The 16338-nt window shown below is 39.0% G+C and overlaps 2 protein-coding genes across 9 annotated transcripts in view; one reads left to right on the forward strand and one right to left on the reverse strand.

Moving 5' to 3' along the window:
- LOC111874310 (multidrug resistance-associated protein 4) overlaps positions 1-7675 on the forward strand; it is a 78725-nt gene extending 71050 nt beyond the window's left edge. For 6 of the 8 annotated variants that reach the window (XM_023869697.2, XM_023869701.2, XM_023869699.2 and 3 more), the window contains 4 exons: positions 348-508; positions 1428-1557; positions 4253-4363; positions 5237-7675. In XM_023869697.2, the coding sequence (XP_023725465.1) occupies positions 348-508; positions 1428-1557; positions 4253-4363; positions 5237-5281 (447 nt within the window). In that variant the 3' untranslated portion in view covers positions 5282-7675. The remainder of the gene's footprint in view (positions 1-347; positions 509-1427; positions 1558-4252; positions 4364-5236) is intronic. The other 2 variants (XR_002844530.2, XM_023869704.2) reach the window with 2 other exon arrangements.
- A 2638-nt stretch (positions 7676-10313) lies between these two features.
- On the reverse strand, positions 10314-11945 carry LOC111874312 (DNA replication complex GINS protein SLD5). The gene has a single exon (XM_023869706.2). It carries the CDS (start codon positions 11809-11811, stop codon positions 11164-11166), a length of 648 nt encoding a protein of 215 aa, XP_023725474.1. The 5' UTR covers positions 11812-11945; the 3' UTR covers positions 10314-11163.
- Positions 11946-16338: the final 4393 nt, after the last annotated feature.

The raw sequence follows: 16338 nt of genomic DNA on the forward strand, positions 1-16338 counted from the left end.
TGCACATAATCACTGTTGAAAGCTTCAGTTCTGACCAAGGACTTTCCTAATTACTGAATAAGTAGTTCTCATTTGTGAAGTTCATGCTAAAGTCAATAATAAAGTTAAACAGTCTTTTCCCTTCCTATATTTCGGTGTTTGGGGACACAATTCCAATTTGCTGTCCCAGAATAAATGGTCTTTCCCTGTTTCTGTCACTAAAGACCACACATATTCCTCAGTTCTCAATTATCTAAAAGCACATTTCCTACATTTATGTTCCACTCACTGCCCACTGTCAGGTGTATCTTCATAGCTCACATTCTTTATATTGAAATGTTTATCATTCATATTCTCTATAATTGTAGGTTGAGCTGAAAGAGTCTGTGAGTGGATTAGATTTTTTGGTGAATGAAGGGGGAAGCAACTTCAGTGCAGGCCAGCGACAGTTGGTATGCCTGGCTCGTGCCATTGTCAGGAACAATAGGATATTGGTCCTAGATGAAGCAACAGCAAATGTGGATCCACAGTAAGTCTCAAATAAATATTTCTGTAATACAGGAATGGAATTCAGGCCACAAGACTGCAGTGTTGGTAAGTAAAGGCAAAGCTTTTCTTGAGCTCAGTTAAACACCATACCATGAAGATGTATGAGTGAGTGATGGTATAGCTGCATGTATTTTTAACTTCAGTGAAGGGGCACGCGGTAGTGTAATTGGTTGAGGGGCTATGCTACAAGCCAGAAGGTCGCGGGTTCAAGTCCCGAAGTGGGCATTGAATTTTTTTCAATTCACCCAATCCTTCCAGCTGCACTAGGCCCTGGGATTTACTCAGCCTCTAACAGAAATGAGTACCATGAATTAATTTAATAATTTTTCTGGTGAGTAAAGTGCGGCTGGCGAATAAGGATGACAACCTTACTGCCATCTTTGAGGCGATTGTCTAGATAGTGTGGGACCCCCAATGTCTCACAACCCTATGGGCCTTCACGGCCTGTTACAAGGACAGCTTTACTTCCTTACCTACGTTGGGGTAGTGTAGTCGGTATAGTGACTGCCTATAGGTTGGACACCCGAGGGGTTGGAGTTCGAGTCCTGTTACGAGTCATAATTTTCTGTTCTCCATATTGTCCAGAGCTGCTCTGGGGCCCACCCAGCCTCCTATCCAGTGGGTATCTGGGGCTCTTTCCCCGGAGGTAAAGCCGCCGGGGCGTGAAGCTGACCACTCACCTCCAGCTAGTGCCGACATCAAGAAAATGTGGATCTATATATCCACTCCACCATATGCCTTCATGGAGTAGTGCTTAATTGTTAAGTACAGGAACAACTTTACCTTTGGCTCATTCATACACAGGCACTAGAGTGAAGGTTAAGTAATCTGTGATTACCAGTAGTTCTCTGGTTAAATATCATGGGACATGCACATATAAATATTTTTCTTTGTTACAGAACAGATGCCTTTATCCAGAAAACCATCAGAACAAAATTTGAAAGGTGTACAGTATTGACAATAGCGCACAGATTGAACACAATCATGGACTCTGACAGAGTACTTGTCATGGAAGCAGGCACCATGGTGGTAAGCATGATAGAACACATTTTTTACACAAACATGAACATCAGTGCCAGTTGTCCATATAACATCATGCTAAATTTTTAAAAGTAATTGACCTAATCCTTCCAGTCACACTAGGCCCTGAGGTTTACTCAGCCTCTAACAGAAATGAGTACCAGGAATTAATTAAATAATTTTCCTGGGTAGTAAAGTGCGGCCTGAGCATAAGGCTGACATCCTTATATACATATATTGTATACAGGGTGTCCCAGGAGGAATGTGCCAAACTTCGGGAGGGTGTTCCTTATGTTAAAGTATGCCGATATAACCCAAAACACCTATGTCCAAAGTTGAACGGTTACGGAGATAATGGCCCGAGAAGTGTCAAACTTTGACCGGGGTTACACACTTGTTGATTACAAAATAGATATTAAAACTGGCAGGAATATGTGGATTCTGTAACGTTAATAATGTACGTAACATCAAACTAACTTGTGAGTGACATGAAGCCATAAAATTGAAGTACAAAATACTCGCTCGCCATGTCATAATTGTCCTTAGGTTTCCAAGCACTATACATGACACATGACTGGCAAGCGCTGACGTAACATGGCTGACTGCGCATAATGACTACATAACTGTATTAAATGTACATTCACGGAAAATCTCTGTTTGGAATTTCGTTTCCATTATCTCATGTGGATTATTATGGGACCACATATACATATTTTGTAAATTATTTACATCGTCCTGGGTAAAAGACGCCTCATCACTGAATAAAATGACACTTAACAGTTCGGGATGAGCTTTTATCCAGTGGCACAAATCCATACGCTGAGCATGGTCGCCTGGTTCCAGATGTTGTACCCTTTGATCATAGTAAGGATACAACTCTTCATCATGTAAAGTTCGCCACACCTGCATACGTGATACGCCGATGCAAGAGGCCATTCTACGAGTGGACAGACGTGGACTTCTCTTAACCATCTCAAGAACGTTCTCTCGTGTGTTTATCATTCGTACATCCTCCCTTTCAGAGTGCACAGAAACACTCGGAAGAGAACCAGTATCACGCAATGTCCGGTGAATTCACGTAAATACACTTCAACATGTAATCCTTCGATCGGGAAAACGCCTTTGGTATTCTTCAACAGCAGCATGTGCATTGCCACCGCAAAATCCCCACACAAAATGCATATCACAATATTCCACGTTTGAAAACACAAAAGGCATTTCAGCAACTACGCACAATTAACCTACCACCCATTCAAAACGTGTCTGCAACATATACTGAAGGGAGCTTGCGGCTAGTGTGAATCGCCACACTCAAGGACAAACGTAGATAAGACATGCCAGCTGACAGGTACAGTGCATTGACTCACCAGAAGACCACATTTTCTCGGGCCATTATCTCCGTAACTGTTCAACTTTGGACATAGGTGTTTTGGGTCATATCGGCATACTATAACATAAGGAACACCCTCCCGAAGTTTGGCACATTCCTCCTGGGACACTCTGTATATATTTATAAGATTATAATATTCAACATTGTGTTCTTTGCTGATAAAAACGAAGTTAATTCCATTCATTTATCATAAATATTGAATAAGATACAGCATTTTCAAATACAGTGCAAGTGCCCTAACAGGAACGGGCTGTGGCAACATCCCACATAGCACGCTGTTCCGCCAGTCTTCCAGACAACACTCCCTCCTAAGTGAAGTATCACATTGCTGGCGACGCTCATATTTATACATCACTCAATGTCCAACACACTTGCAGATCATCATGTGCGCTAGCCAATTGCATTGCTGACAGCACTCGTATTTAAACAACATTCGATGTCCAGCTCACATTTAGATCATAACACACGCTAGCCAATCAGCGCTCTGCAAATTTCGCTCCTCCATCACGCATGATATAAAAGGTGGAGCCCAAAGCTCGCAATCGTCAGTCAACACGCTCAGAGTGATCAGTCTTCAGAGACATCAGCTATTCACTGCGACCGGGCAACTGACTTAGTTGCAGCAAGCATCCAGCGACCAGGCAGCCAAAGTAGCAGCCGCAAGTCTCCAGCAAACACATCTTCTGCAATCCCAGCAACCGGCCGAGCCACTCGATCCTACCGGTGCGCGCAGCACTGCATCACCGTCCGGATAGGCCAGCTAAACGGCCTAAGACTCCGCCAACTACAGAGGAGTGAAATCTGTAGACACACTCACGGTGGAACGAATTGCCCTTAGAGGGCCAGCCAATGTTTGAACATTCTACATATATCCTGTATTCTGTATATTCAGTTTAAATGATTTAGTATATACAATTGTTACAGTTTCACGTGGTTTGTCTATTGGAGTATCGACAATCCCACAGGGCATTTAAACATGCCCCAGCAGTGGGCATTAAACTCTGGCCAGTTCAAGCTACCACTATTTCAAGTCCGGCATTTAAAGGTTAATTAGTTAATTACAGGAACTTTCCCTTTTTTTTTTGTTGTAACTTAGAATGTTGGTGATGAAAATAAGCAAGAATTATCTGAACTCATCGTTTTATATTGAAATTATTTTGCTGTTATGTTCTCTCCATTCCTACATAATTTGGTGCCTGTGACTTTACTGAGAAACAGGGCTGTTAGAAGTTAGACTGTCAGTTCACCTTGATCAAACCATAAGTCACTTTCATTTAAGTGTGAAAAGTGAAATAAGTGAAATATGTGTTGTAGGAATTTGACCATCCACATTTACTGCTGCAGAACAAGAAAGGTAAATTTTTCAAAATGGTCCAGGAAACAGGGAAAGCTATGGCTGAGCAATTACACAAAGTAGCAGAGGAGGTAAGTTAATCTCATTAGTAGAAAATACTTGTAATTGTTCAACATTTAATAAAAATAACAGTATATTGAGAGGCATGGTACTCATTTTCCATAATGATAAGTCATAGAAGTAAAGTTGCCACTATGTATAGGCAACATATCATGAAGAACATAAAAAGTTGTCCAAGGACTACCATATCCTTTAATTTATTGTACATGAATATCATTAAATCATAATGTCACTTCCATATTCAGCACGATTATAAACTTGCTGCCCTATCTTTTCTTTAGGAATTTATGTAAGAAAACCCTTGCATATATAAGCAGATGTGAATAATGACAAAAATGTCAGCACTGTTTGTTACATAGCTTCTAAAGGGCTCTGCCAGTGGTGTATAACACACAGGATTATGGGTTTTGGACTTTGTTCAGCCTCTGGTATTCTAAAGAATACGTTTTGGAAACTGGATCTGTTTCCACCCTCAGATAAGGGGGTGGGAGAGACCTACTTTGTTGGGTCCATTAGAAAGGGAGAACCTCCCACCCCCTCACTTGAGAACAGAAATATCCAGTTTCCAAAACTGTGTTTTTTTAGAATACCAGACAAAGTCCAAAATCTGAGTAAACGTGTTTGTTAGATGTATAAGCAGATCTGAAAGTCGTGAAAAGTGTAAAATTTTTATTCTAAGAATCCAAACTCCAAATATGGTGTACCTAATTTTTTTTAAGATAAAATCTGTCAGTATATCTGTCCTGAATTCCTAGAGTGGGTTTATTTCACTTTTTCATGTTTGATATTAAGCTGCTTGTTTGGACATTCCTTTAAGCTGTTCCATACTGTAGCTAAGTTCTGTGAATTCTCGGTATGGTCTTGAGCTGTATATTTGTTTCCAGGCATATAAGAAGAGCAACTTGAAGCAGAAGAATACAGATGCATGACGTGTAAGCTGCTACTACAACATAAATGAACGCTGGAGATACTCTGATTAGGTGGTTCAAAAATGATTATGACTACTTAATCAGGGTGAATGAAAAACCAGGAGTGTGTGTTTGTGTCCTCTGTATGAAATGATTCCTTCAAATGTTACTTTAGTTATGGTAGCATGGCATGGAAGACTTAAACCTGTGATCAGTATTAGAAATAGCTTTTATACTTTATATAGAATTGTTACATGTATTAGCACTGCCTGACAGGTAAGTAGGGAAGGTTGTCCCTCAATGTATTTCTTGTATTTCTGTTACTAAGTACTATTGTCCTGATCAGTAAAGTCTAAATAGAGGCTACTGCAAACACACACTCATACTTAAAGCTGTAACAGATAAACAATTTTATTTTAATATTTCAAATCTATAAACCACTACTGAATACAATATAAGGTCTTTGTGTTACTGCTGGACTTGGCATCCCAAAGTCAAAACCACTGTTGCCAAAAAATCACTTCAGTTTTTCTCATGCAAAGTAAAAGTAAAATTCTTTCTACATAGAACTTGAGGTTCCCAAAGAAGTGGGGTTTATGAAGAGTTCTACCTTCTGCAGTTAACCCTGTGTAGCCCATTGAGAGTCACATGACATTCCAGAGGAGCATGTTATCTCCATCTTCAGGAGGACACGACATGTTCCTCTGAAATGTTGGCCGACTTTCAATAGACTGCACAGCATTATGTCCCAGAAAATAGAAGTCTTCATCCTTTTCTACATTTCTGTGGAAGACTTTAAGTTCTGTCTGCTTCAAAGCTCGATGTGGATATTTATAGACAAACTGTTGTTACATCTTCATCACATGACAATTTGATATGCTGCATTAGCTGTTGTTTTGGCTGCTTATATAGCTATGAAAAGAAAATTATGCCCCTTTGATGTATGTAGCATTATACTCTTGCTTTCAAAATCTGGTCACATAACATTTTCCTATAAATATGGTTTTGTAGATGTATGTCAGTAGTTGTTTTGCAGCAGAGCAGAGCAGAGCAGAGCTGAGCTGATGCGTGATGCTGAACAGCCAAGAGACATAACTGTTTTTTGGAAGTTCGTTCGAATTAAGAGCCAGTGTCATTCAGTTTATCTTTGGGAAATATTTTGGATTGCCAACATTTTCATTTTGTCCAGCAATGAACCTGTGAACTTTTCTGCTGCTGTTGTTTTACTTGATCCTATAAAAGCAGACTGTGTTTGATAGCACCTTCCTCATGGTAAATGCTCTGTCAGTTATGAAAATTCTATTCTGAAGACTATACTCTGTTTCAATACTGTAGAGCAGTGTTGTCTCAAGCAGAAGTAAATAATGTGACATGTCATCCCACTGCAATTTAGTAACTTTTGAAGTATGCATGTGGGAGAGAATTATGGAGGTCCAGTTCAGTGTAGGGGGTTGTATTTTGCTGCTTATGGGTAATTTTTTTTTAACTTACCAGGTTTCATATTCAGAAGAGAGATGTAAGAATTTAGGGTTCTCACAGTGGTGGTTATGAAGGTTTCCATCTCCTGGGATATGGAAGTGTACAACAGGCAGCTATTTCGTAAAGTATTATGTGGACATAAACCAGTCATAAATTCATGCAGAAAGATCAGTATTTTATATTTTATAAAATATATGCTTATCATCATGCCCATGTGTCCCCATGTCTGTGCTTGCTCTAAAAGAAACATTCATTTTCAGAATCAAAGTGCAACTGTTTTCAACCAAATGCAGCAGTCATTCAACAAAAACAAAGAAGAGTACAAAGACATGACTTTGTGTTACATATCTAAGGTTTCTTGGAAGTTCTTGCAGTTCTTTGAAAACATTTGGTATAGAGATTATTTTAATTAGTGGGTATGTGAATAAGCAGCGTATGTGTTGGTGTAACAGCAAACACCAATAAAATTAAGAGATACAATTACATACACCAGATGTCACTGCTGAGTGATCAGTAATCCTGTTTCATAATAGAAGGCCCTGAATTTGATTCTTGGCCTCATTTCACAATAATGCTAGGATAGTACCTTAAAATCAGGCATCCACAAATATGAAGTCAAATAATCTTTAGTATGTTTATTACACCAGCTTCAATTTTACAGTTCAAAAGAATTATGTATTATTTAAACTGGAAGAACATCTGTATTTTAAATGGGAATATTTCAGTTACATAGATGATGCCTGAGACCTTCAAATATGCATTAACAGTGAACCAGTATGTGACATCAAGACTCGTCATTTTTCGAGATGACTTTTTTCTTAATGATTAGAAGCTTGTGCAAATACTTCAGAATATTAGGATTCTGAAATTACATGATTTACATTTGAAGGTTCAGTAACTTAATTAAAGTTCAACAGACTGCAGATTTATGTGCAAGCTTTATATTATTATTTTTATCCCTTACAGCTCTCCTCAAACAAACTCATATGATTAAAACTACATTTCAGTGAATACAAAATTGCACATAGTGTCAGAATACATGCTGCTGAATCTCTACACACTTGTCATATGCTCATACACTCTACAGCAGAAATTCTCAACCTATATCATACTGACCAAAGTGGCATATCTGCTTGCAATCCTTTAGTTAGTTAGTTATTAGAGAGGGTTGGTTTCCCCATGCACTTAGACCTGTAGTGGTCCATTGTGCTTCCCTCTATGATTTCTGCCAGCCTCTATATCCTACCGGTATTGGTGCTTACCATCAGTCCCGCCCAGCCAGCGAGACCGGCTCTACTGGCTGAGAAGTATCTATAATGCTTCCCCCATCTACCGGAGGTATTAGTGACTGTTGCTGGGCGGCAAATGTCCGCAATTTTGCTCAGTGACCTCCTTTGGAGGTATGAGGTTCTTTTACGTGTCATAAAGTTACGACACGGGACCCACGGCTTAAAGTCCCTCCCGGAGGACTTGTTCCCTTAATTTTTCCACCCTTAAAAATTCGACGACCTCCAGCGGGTATTTGAACCCGCGTACTACGATTGCAATCCTTTACACACATGTAAATTTCTTGCAGAGCAGAACAAATACTAAAATTATTAGTACAAGAATTATGTAACCTCTGTTTACAAGTTTTGCTTAGTGCCATTTTATTATAACAGTTTTTCATTCATTACATCTGATCCACATGGTACTCAGTATGTTTTCATTTAACACTCCCACACATTACCTTTTGTTTAAGTAAAAATATTTACAGTTCTACAGCATTCCACTCAACTGAATGCATGAGCATATGGTCCTCGAGAATTCTATGGACATGAAAAGGCAATTAATGCTCTGCCTAAATACCTCGCCTTGGAGGGGTATAGGGAGTGCTGTGGTAAAGTTCTGTGTATTTTATACCTTTGAACACGATACATATCACTGTCACGCTTTAGATGACTGTATCTGATGACTATCAGACAGAAGGGAGTTGCTCTGAACGTGATGAAGAGAAAATCCTTACCATAATTGAATCCTGAACATTCAGCTCTTATCAAGTCACTCTACTAACCGAGTTGTCCAGGTTCCTCCTGTACCTCTTTGTATAAGCCCCTCAATTTCAATATTTTCAAAGTGTTGAAATAAATTGAACATATTTGGGTGTCCAGTAATGATATGAAATTTCAGGAAAAGTGCATTAAGCAACAGTACGAGTACTTATTTACATTAAAATGAATGTGGAAATTTTATTTTATTTCTCCCTTAACCGATTATGGTGCTATGCAAGGACCTGTTATAAGTATATCCAACACCTTTTTAAAGCTGGGGACATTTCTTTAAGTTGGTCAAGGTCATCAGTCATTTATTGACAGAAACATTACCAAAAGAAATATCTGAGCAGAGTTTCAGTTTTATATAACTGCATTTCTTGGGAGGTAGGTAGGTTGAACAGGTAGCAAAGGGCAGCCCTACAGATATGGGAGGCAATAGAATTACCTTGACTGGCCAGAAGAAAAGTCTCATCTATAACCACGTTTGGCTTTGAAATGAAGAAATGAGTTTGCTCATTCTTAAGGGGACTGGTGTAACAGTTAAACTCGTTAAATTTTCTGTGCTCAGAATGACACACACAATGGAATAAACTGTACACTGAGAGTATCTTATAAAACTAAAATTTGGGAAGGATGACGTGACTTGGGTATGGCAGAGGGAGCTATTGAGTTCAGCAACAGCACAGAGTAGTATTTACTGTAGGGTAACATATGAAAGTGTCAGTACAAAATAGCTCTGAACCCCTCCTGAAGCTATGCTCCATTAATTACAATAAGATAAAATTGTCCCTTCAAGCTCCCTTCCCATATTTCTCTCCATTGAGCTGAGCCCTTCTTGAGAAGCAACCAAGTGTTCAGTAACTCAAGAATTTCCCAACATTTTATGGAACCCACAGGTTTGTTACTGTGTTCACAAGAGTCCTCTGCTAATCCCTGTCCTGAGCCAGATCAATCCAGTCCATATCACCCCACCTTCCCATACTTGTCATATATGACATAATTAGGCTAAGTCAGGCATGGATTTGGGTAGATTGGGCTTGTGATAACTGGTAACTACAGAAGGTCCACATTCAGTATGAGATTAGGAAAATGAATTAGAAAGGACTGTCCACAGTTTCTATTCCCTGCAGGAAATCTTTAATATTACATAAAATAGGCAAAATTTTATGAAATGAGCAGAGTCAAAACTATTAAAATGTATCAGGTTCCAACTTGTGATTCTGGAAAATGAAAACATCTATTCAAATACAACTGTACATTTCAATCTATTCAACACATAAATAATTTTAACTCTGTTCCAGCAGAGGGTATATGGCAGCGTAGTTGGTTGAGGCACTATGCCACAAGCCGGAAGGTCGTGGGTTCAATTCCCGATGATGCCATTGGACTTCTCAATTGACCTAGTCCTTTCAGCTGCACTATGACCTGCGGTCGAGTCAGCCTCTAACAGAAATGAGTACGAGGAATCTTCCTGGGGGTAAAGGGCAGCTGGCACATCAAGCTGACAACCTCACCACCATCTGTGAGCAAACTGTTTAGAAAATGTGACAGCTCTGACATCTCACAACTCTATGCGCTTTCACGGCCTTTTACAGAGATACCTTTACTTTCTTTATGTTTCAGCAGAATTATGCAGTCTTCAGTTATGTTTAACTAAAGTTTAAAAGCTTATTTTGTGTGGTTGACTGACCATCAATTTCACAACACAGGAAGCACTACATGATTAAAAAAACACTATATATTAAACAAACAGTAATATATAAAAGGCACTTCTATATTTTCAGATTTACCTGGTGACTAGAAATAAACAAATTAAAGAACTGTTCAATCAGAATCTACCTTCAAGAAACACGATTTCATTGTATTTTAACGTAGTTTTAGATGGGAAATGTAGAACTATTAATAACTTTAAAATTAGTTAAATACTTCTGAAGACAGCAGAATGTAAAATGATTCACACATTGAACAGATTAATATACAGATATGCATGAAATGGTTTTTACTAAATGCATTTAGGAAAAAGACAGTCATAATGTCCTTAAAATCATCTTATGATTACTTGAAAGGTTACAGCAACTAAAACATTAAAAAATTACTACTGTGGTTAATTTTATTACTATCTGGAAGTAACTTCCAATATATATAAGTGCTGCAAATTGACAGCGATCAACAGGTTGTGTTTGTAAATTAAGATTATTTTGTGAAATGACGGAAGTTTTAAGCAGCTGGGACCCACATTATGCAACCACCTCACAGAATAACTGAATTACTTTGTTTAAGACACTACTGTGCTATATATTTATACATGATGAAAGCTAATTGAACAACAAGGCAAGATTACAAACTCTCAGGGTGCAAAATGTCACCTTGCAGAAAGTCTGTCTGAAGTAGTCAAATTAACTGTACAGCCCCTGTTTTAAGGTAATCTGCTATTGGTTTATACTGCATAATATGCTGAGAGTTCTCTTCCAAATCAACTTCTTCCTCCCGATTTTCAACGTCACCTTCTATCACTACACCAGTAATACTCTGCTTTGCACGAAGAAAAACATGACTTGAAATGTTTGGGATCACAACCATTTTAGCTTTATCGAAATCCTGCACATTGGATGGCATATGCCTCAAGGCTATTAGTCTGAAATGATCTTCCATATGAGCCAAAAACTCCTTAGCAAATTTAAGTTCTGGTGGTGAGAGAAATGCATCCTCTGTACTCCTACTGACATCTTGCTCAAGTACGTGAATTACGTAAGTTTCAATTTTATTTAATCGAATTCTCAAGTAGTCTGTAACAATATATCTTATCCGATCCAATTCCATTCGATGAATTACAACACGGAAATCATTCTTTTTAAGTTTCTGTAGATTTTCTTCCATCTGCTGCATCTGGTCCAGAATACAGTCAACTAAGTCTGACTGATGTTGCAATAATTCAGGGCTAAACTTCTCATTTAACCAAACTTCTTGCAACGTCTGAAGAACTTTTTGTGCTGTGATTGGCTCTTCATCGCTTAAAGCTACATCATCAGCATTTTCCATATTTAAAATTCAAATATTTAATTCATCATATAACTGTACCTGTCCTAACCTTTAAACTTTATCAATAGTTAAGAGCACTTCAAGAAGTTTGAACTGAACGATCACTTCTGCAAGTCAATCAACATCCCGCTTTTTCTCCGCCTCCATCATGGAAGCAGGTTGGCCAACACCACTTGCCGCCAAAGAATCTGAGAAATTTCTCTTCCTTACAGAAAATTCTTTATTCCAAAGAATAATATAATTGCTAGAAATGAGATTTTGTGAAACGTGAATATGAAGTTTGTAAAGTAGTATAGTTCTTTAAGGTTGTGTTCCAGATCGTCCTTGTGTTCTTAAAGCAGTGCTTATAAAAGTGACAGTTTCTTGTTCAGATATAACGTCAGTGTAGAAAGTCAGTCTTTGTAGTGGCATATTTTAAACTAAAACCTATGGAATTAAAGTAATGTAAGTGAATTTTTATGATGCTGCAACTTCTGATGAAAGGTGCTCTTCGCTACGCATCCGACCTTGGTAAGTCATGCAAGCTAATGTTGCGTACCGACATGTTGTGTAGGACGAACGGGTATTTACTTCACATTTCTGTTTGCATGAACAATTAGTCAGAGCATGTTTTAGTAACCTGTGTATTTGTCTAATGAACTCGTAAATGATTACTTAGCTGTTTTGACATCCTAGTTAGATGCTGTAATTTCTGGTGTGAAACTTCAGTATGAAATACAGTTGTAATCCGTTTACGTGTAGTGCAGGAATGGATAGATGGTCCCATAAGCATAGCAAGACAATCATGATACAGCTAATATAAAATTCTTGCTTTGTTTTGAGAGGACTTATAAATGTGCAATTTGCGTAAATGAGCTTCCCCTCATTTAGTGAAAACTGTCACCACTGGTAAGATAGAAACAAAGTCGTGCAATAGCTTAGGCGGTTAGTCGCTGGCTTCTAACCGCGTAGGTCCGGGTTCAAATACGGATCAGGTAATGTGGGATTTGTGGTGGACAAAGTGACACTGGAGGTTTTCTCTGAGTACGTCGGTTTCCCCTGCCAATTCGCATTCCAACGATAGCTCACCAATTATCTTCTATAATTTTGGGCTGGTACAATAGGCCAAACAGTGGCCGCAGTACCAAGTGGACTCAGTCTTATCCCGTGAGAAAGAAAGAACGGAGACAGCACGTTTTTGCTAATCGTTGGTATACTTCTACCGAAGTACACTGAGATACAGCCCAGAAGATTTTCCTCTTCATAGTCACTGCTGTGACTGTCTTAAAACCAACATCACTGGCGAATCACATTCATTTTATTGTTTCCGTGTATTTTCTCATAAGACACAAGGTAATTGCAATATTTCATAGTTGTCGGGGAGACGTGGTGAAGATTAGTGGATTATCAAAATTTTCAACGCCATGAATTCATATATATTATTTTTTAGTTACGTTGGTTACCTTTTTTTTTCGATTATGGCAGAGTAAGAAACGGACTGTCTGCACTGTGTCTGAACACTTAACATTCTTTGTCTTGTAAAACCTAACTCTATGGAGCAGAGTGCTTGAGAAGCTTATAGTCGCTTGGCTACTGAAGAACTTTCCCGCCATTTAGTAAACTGGAAGTTCCATTACCGTACTGAAACAGTCCGCGATTGCTACCTATCTTGAACCAAAATAAAAATCCAATCCGCGCCCCCCTCTTCTGTTCTATTAAGATCAATTTTGATAACATCCTCCCATATAGCCCAGGTCTTCAAAGTGGTATCTCCCGTTTAGATATTCCAACAAAAAGTTTTGTATGCATTTCTCACTTCTTCCATGCTTGCCACACTCTCTGCCCATCTTATTTTCCTTCATACGATCATCCTAATAATATGTGGTGAATAGTACGAACGATAAAGCTCGTCATTGTGAAATTTTCTGCAACTTTCTATCCCTACCTCCCGATTAGGTCCGTAAATTTTCCCCACCACACGGATCTCAGACACCCTCATTCTATTTTATTCCTTTAATGTGCGAGATCAAGTTTCGCAATCATGCAATGAAGAGGTAAAATTATAGGTTTGTGTTTCTAGGTAGCAGATGAAGAAAATTAGAACTGAATTGTAGCAAGCTTTCTGTGATTTTACATTCCTCTTAAGTTCTTTTAATGCATTTTAATTTTTTACTGTAATTCTGAATTTTCAGAGGATTCATTAGCGGTGTCTATATTATGATGATGATATGAACATGGCCTACGTTTAGTTTTCTCTGCATTTGCAGGGAGGCCAGAAAGTCACTTCGGGGTTTGGGGAAGCCCTGTTTTCGTAATCATTATGCATTTTACAGAAACAGTGTACCAAAATGAAGTTTATTTCAGAGATGTAGGATTTGAAGTTCTCACAGCAGTGGGTTACTCCTCATCCTGAAGATGGAGGTGACATATGTCTCCGAAACGTCGATTAACTTTCGTCAGACTACATGGTGTTATATCCCAGAAGACAGAATTCTTCTTAACTCTTACGGTGTACGTCATCATATTTCCACATGCTTCCCTTTCGGGCACGAGAGATATCAAGCCCAGCTTTGGAGCTAATGCTGTCAGCAGCTCTAGTGGTCTGCTGTTTGAGTTGTATAGATGCTAAGTGTATTGGTATGCGGCACTTCTGGCATAATTCCATCAAGAAATTGTTGAGTCGTCAAATTGGGCGATTTCAGAGGCCACAATCATAATTTTCCTATTACTATCGCATTTTGGGATAAAGATCGAACGTTACCTCAGGGACTTAAAAAAGTCAAAGCTAATTAAATATATGGCATGACTAGAAATGTCATGGTTTATACAGGTCACTTTTTCTTTTTGGAGAGTGAAATTTAGGAGAATTTGATGGGCTGGGAGAAAGTTTGAACATAAAAACATTTTATTGGGAAAACTTAAAGGAGTTAACTTTAGACTCCAAAAAGAAAGACTAAGATGGGTCCAAATATAAGTTGTAGATCTTACTAATGTTTATCTCTTATTTCATATACCGACTTTTGGTACAACGAGTCCTTTATGAGAAATTCAGAAATTTAATTTCGATTTCATACAAAGTACAGGTTCAGATATTAGGCACTGGATTCGTAAGACATTTGTAAGAGTGAAACCCCGTCAATATAAAATTTAATGTCTATCTGTTTAATAATTTCTGATATAATGTATGCAGACAGACAGACCCGACAGGCCTTTTATGCATTAATTTTATATAGAGATGAAGGAACGAAACGAGTTGAGATTGGTTTATGTGATTAGGCAGCTTGAGAAGAATGAAACCGTAGAACAGGCGGCGACTGATCGAGATGTAGCCGAGCGGGCTGATACGTCACGTGGATTCATCGCGTTCTGCGTGACTTGCATTTCCTGTGACACCCCAAGCTTCGAGTGGTATAGACGGCAACATTTTCTTTATTCCTCTCTTGTGATCATGATATGGTTCAGATCTTGAAAATCACTCGCGGGCTTGTTATTAAAGTACATTTGGAAGGACTCGGTTCGAATTTCGGCCGGGACACCGATTACCATGGCTGTGATTTTTCGGCGCATTCCACAGTCCTTCTGGGCAAACAGCGGGATAAAATAGACCACTACCGCGTGACTCCTACATAAAACGCTAACTGTCCCTCAGCTGGTTAAGATATTCCCTGCCTTTCACGGGACCCGAAAGTTCATAACCGTCTTAGTTGGGCTCATATAGCTGTTGAATTTTGGTTTTCCCAGCTTCCACCTTTAATCTCCTAAGAGGTCTGGGCGTGGTGGTGGAAGGTAGAGGTAAGGCGAATAGATAGCTCAGTTATTTCCGGTAAGAGAGTGAGAACTCGTGCATAACGTATGTAGGATTTAAGGTTCTCACAGCGGTCGTTATGAAGAGTTCTTCTACGATATAATGTCGTGTATTCCGATGAAAATCAACGGACGTTTCGGATGAACATACCATCTCCATCTTCAGAGTCAAAGAATAAGACAAATAAGAAGCCAGCATGAAGAAGGTAGCGAGCTGTACTTGTCTGCTTCTTGCTGGGTTCTTGCTTTGCTTATTTAAAACGACGGCTTATTTTTAATGGGCTGCACGGTGTTATATTCCAGAGAATTGAACTCTTCGGGTATACGGGTTGTGGTTCTTGAGAAGCTTTTTTTTTTTTTTAATTTGCTAGAGGTGGGTGGTGTCCAACCGGATACACTTGGCACGACGGTCACTGATTGGCCTATTGTATCCGCCTCGGGTGATTATGATGATGGAGAATTTGGTGGAATGAAGATTGGCAGGGGAAACTGAAGTACTCGGAGAAAACCCGCCCCAGCGCCCCTTTGTCCACCACAAATTTCACTTGACCAAACCCGGAATTGAACCCGGGCCGCCGCGGTGGGAAGCCAGCTACTAACCGCTTGAGCTATGGCGCAGCCTTTTCTTGAGAAGCTTAGTAGGACCGCCAATACATGCCGAAAACAAAACAAATCGATGGAAACTGAGGAATGTAATTTTAATTTAATGCCTTCGGATAATCTAGCTAGTGAAAATTTGAAGTC

Source organism: Cryptotermes secundus, unplaced genomic scaffold, assembly GCF_002891405.2.
Source record: "Cryptotermes secundus unplaced genomic scaffold, Csec_1.0 scaffold2191, whole genome shotgun sequence".
NCBI classification, from domain to species: Eukaryota; Metazoa; Arthropoda; class Insecta; order Blattodea; family Kalotermitidae; genus Cryptotermes; species Cryptotermes secundus.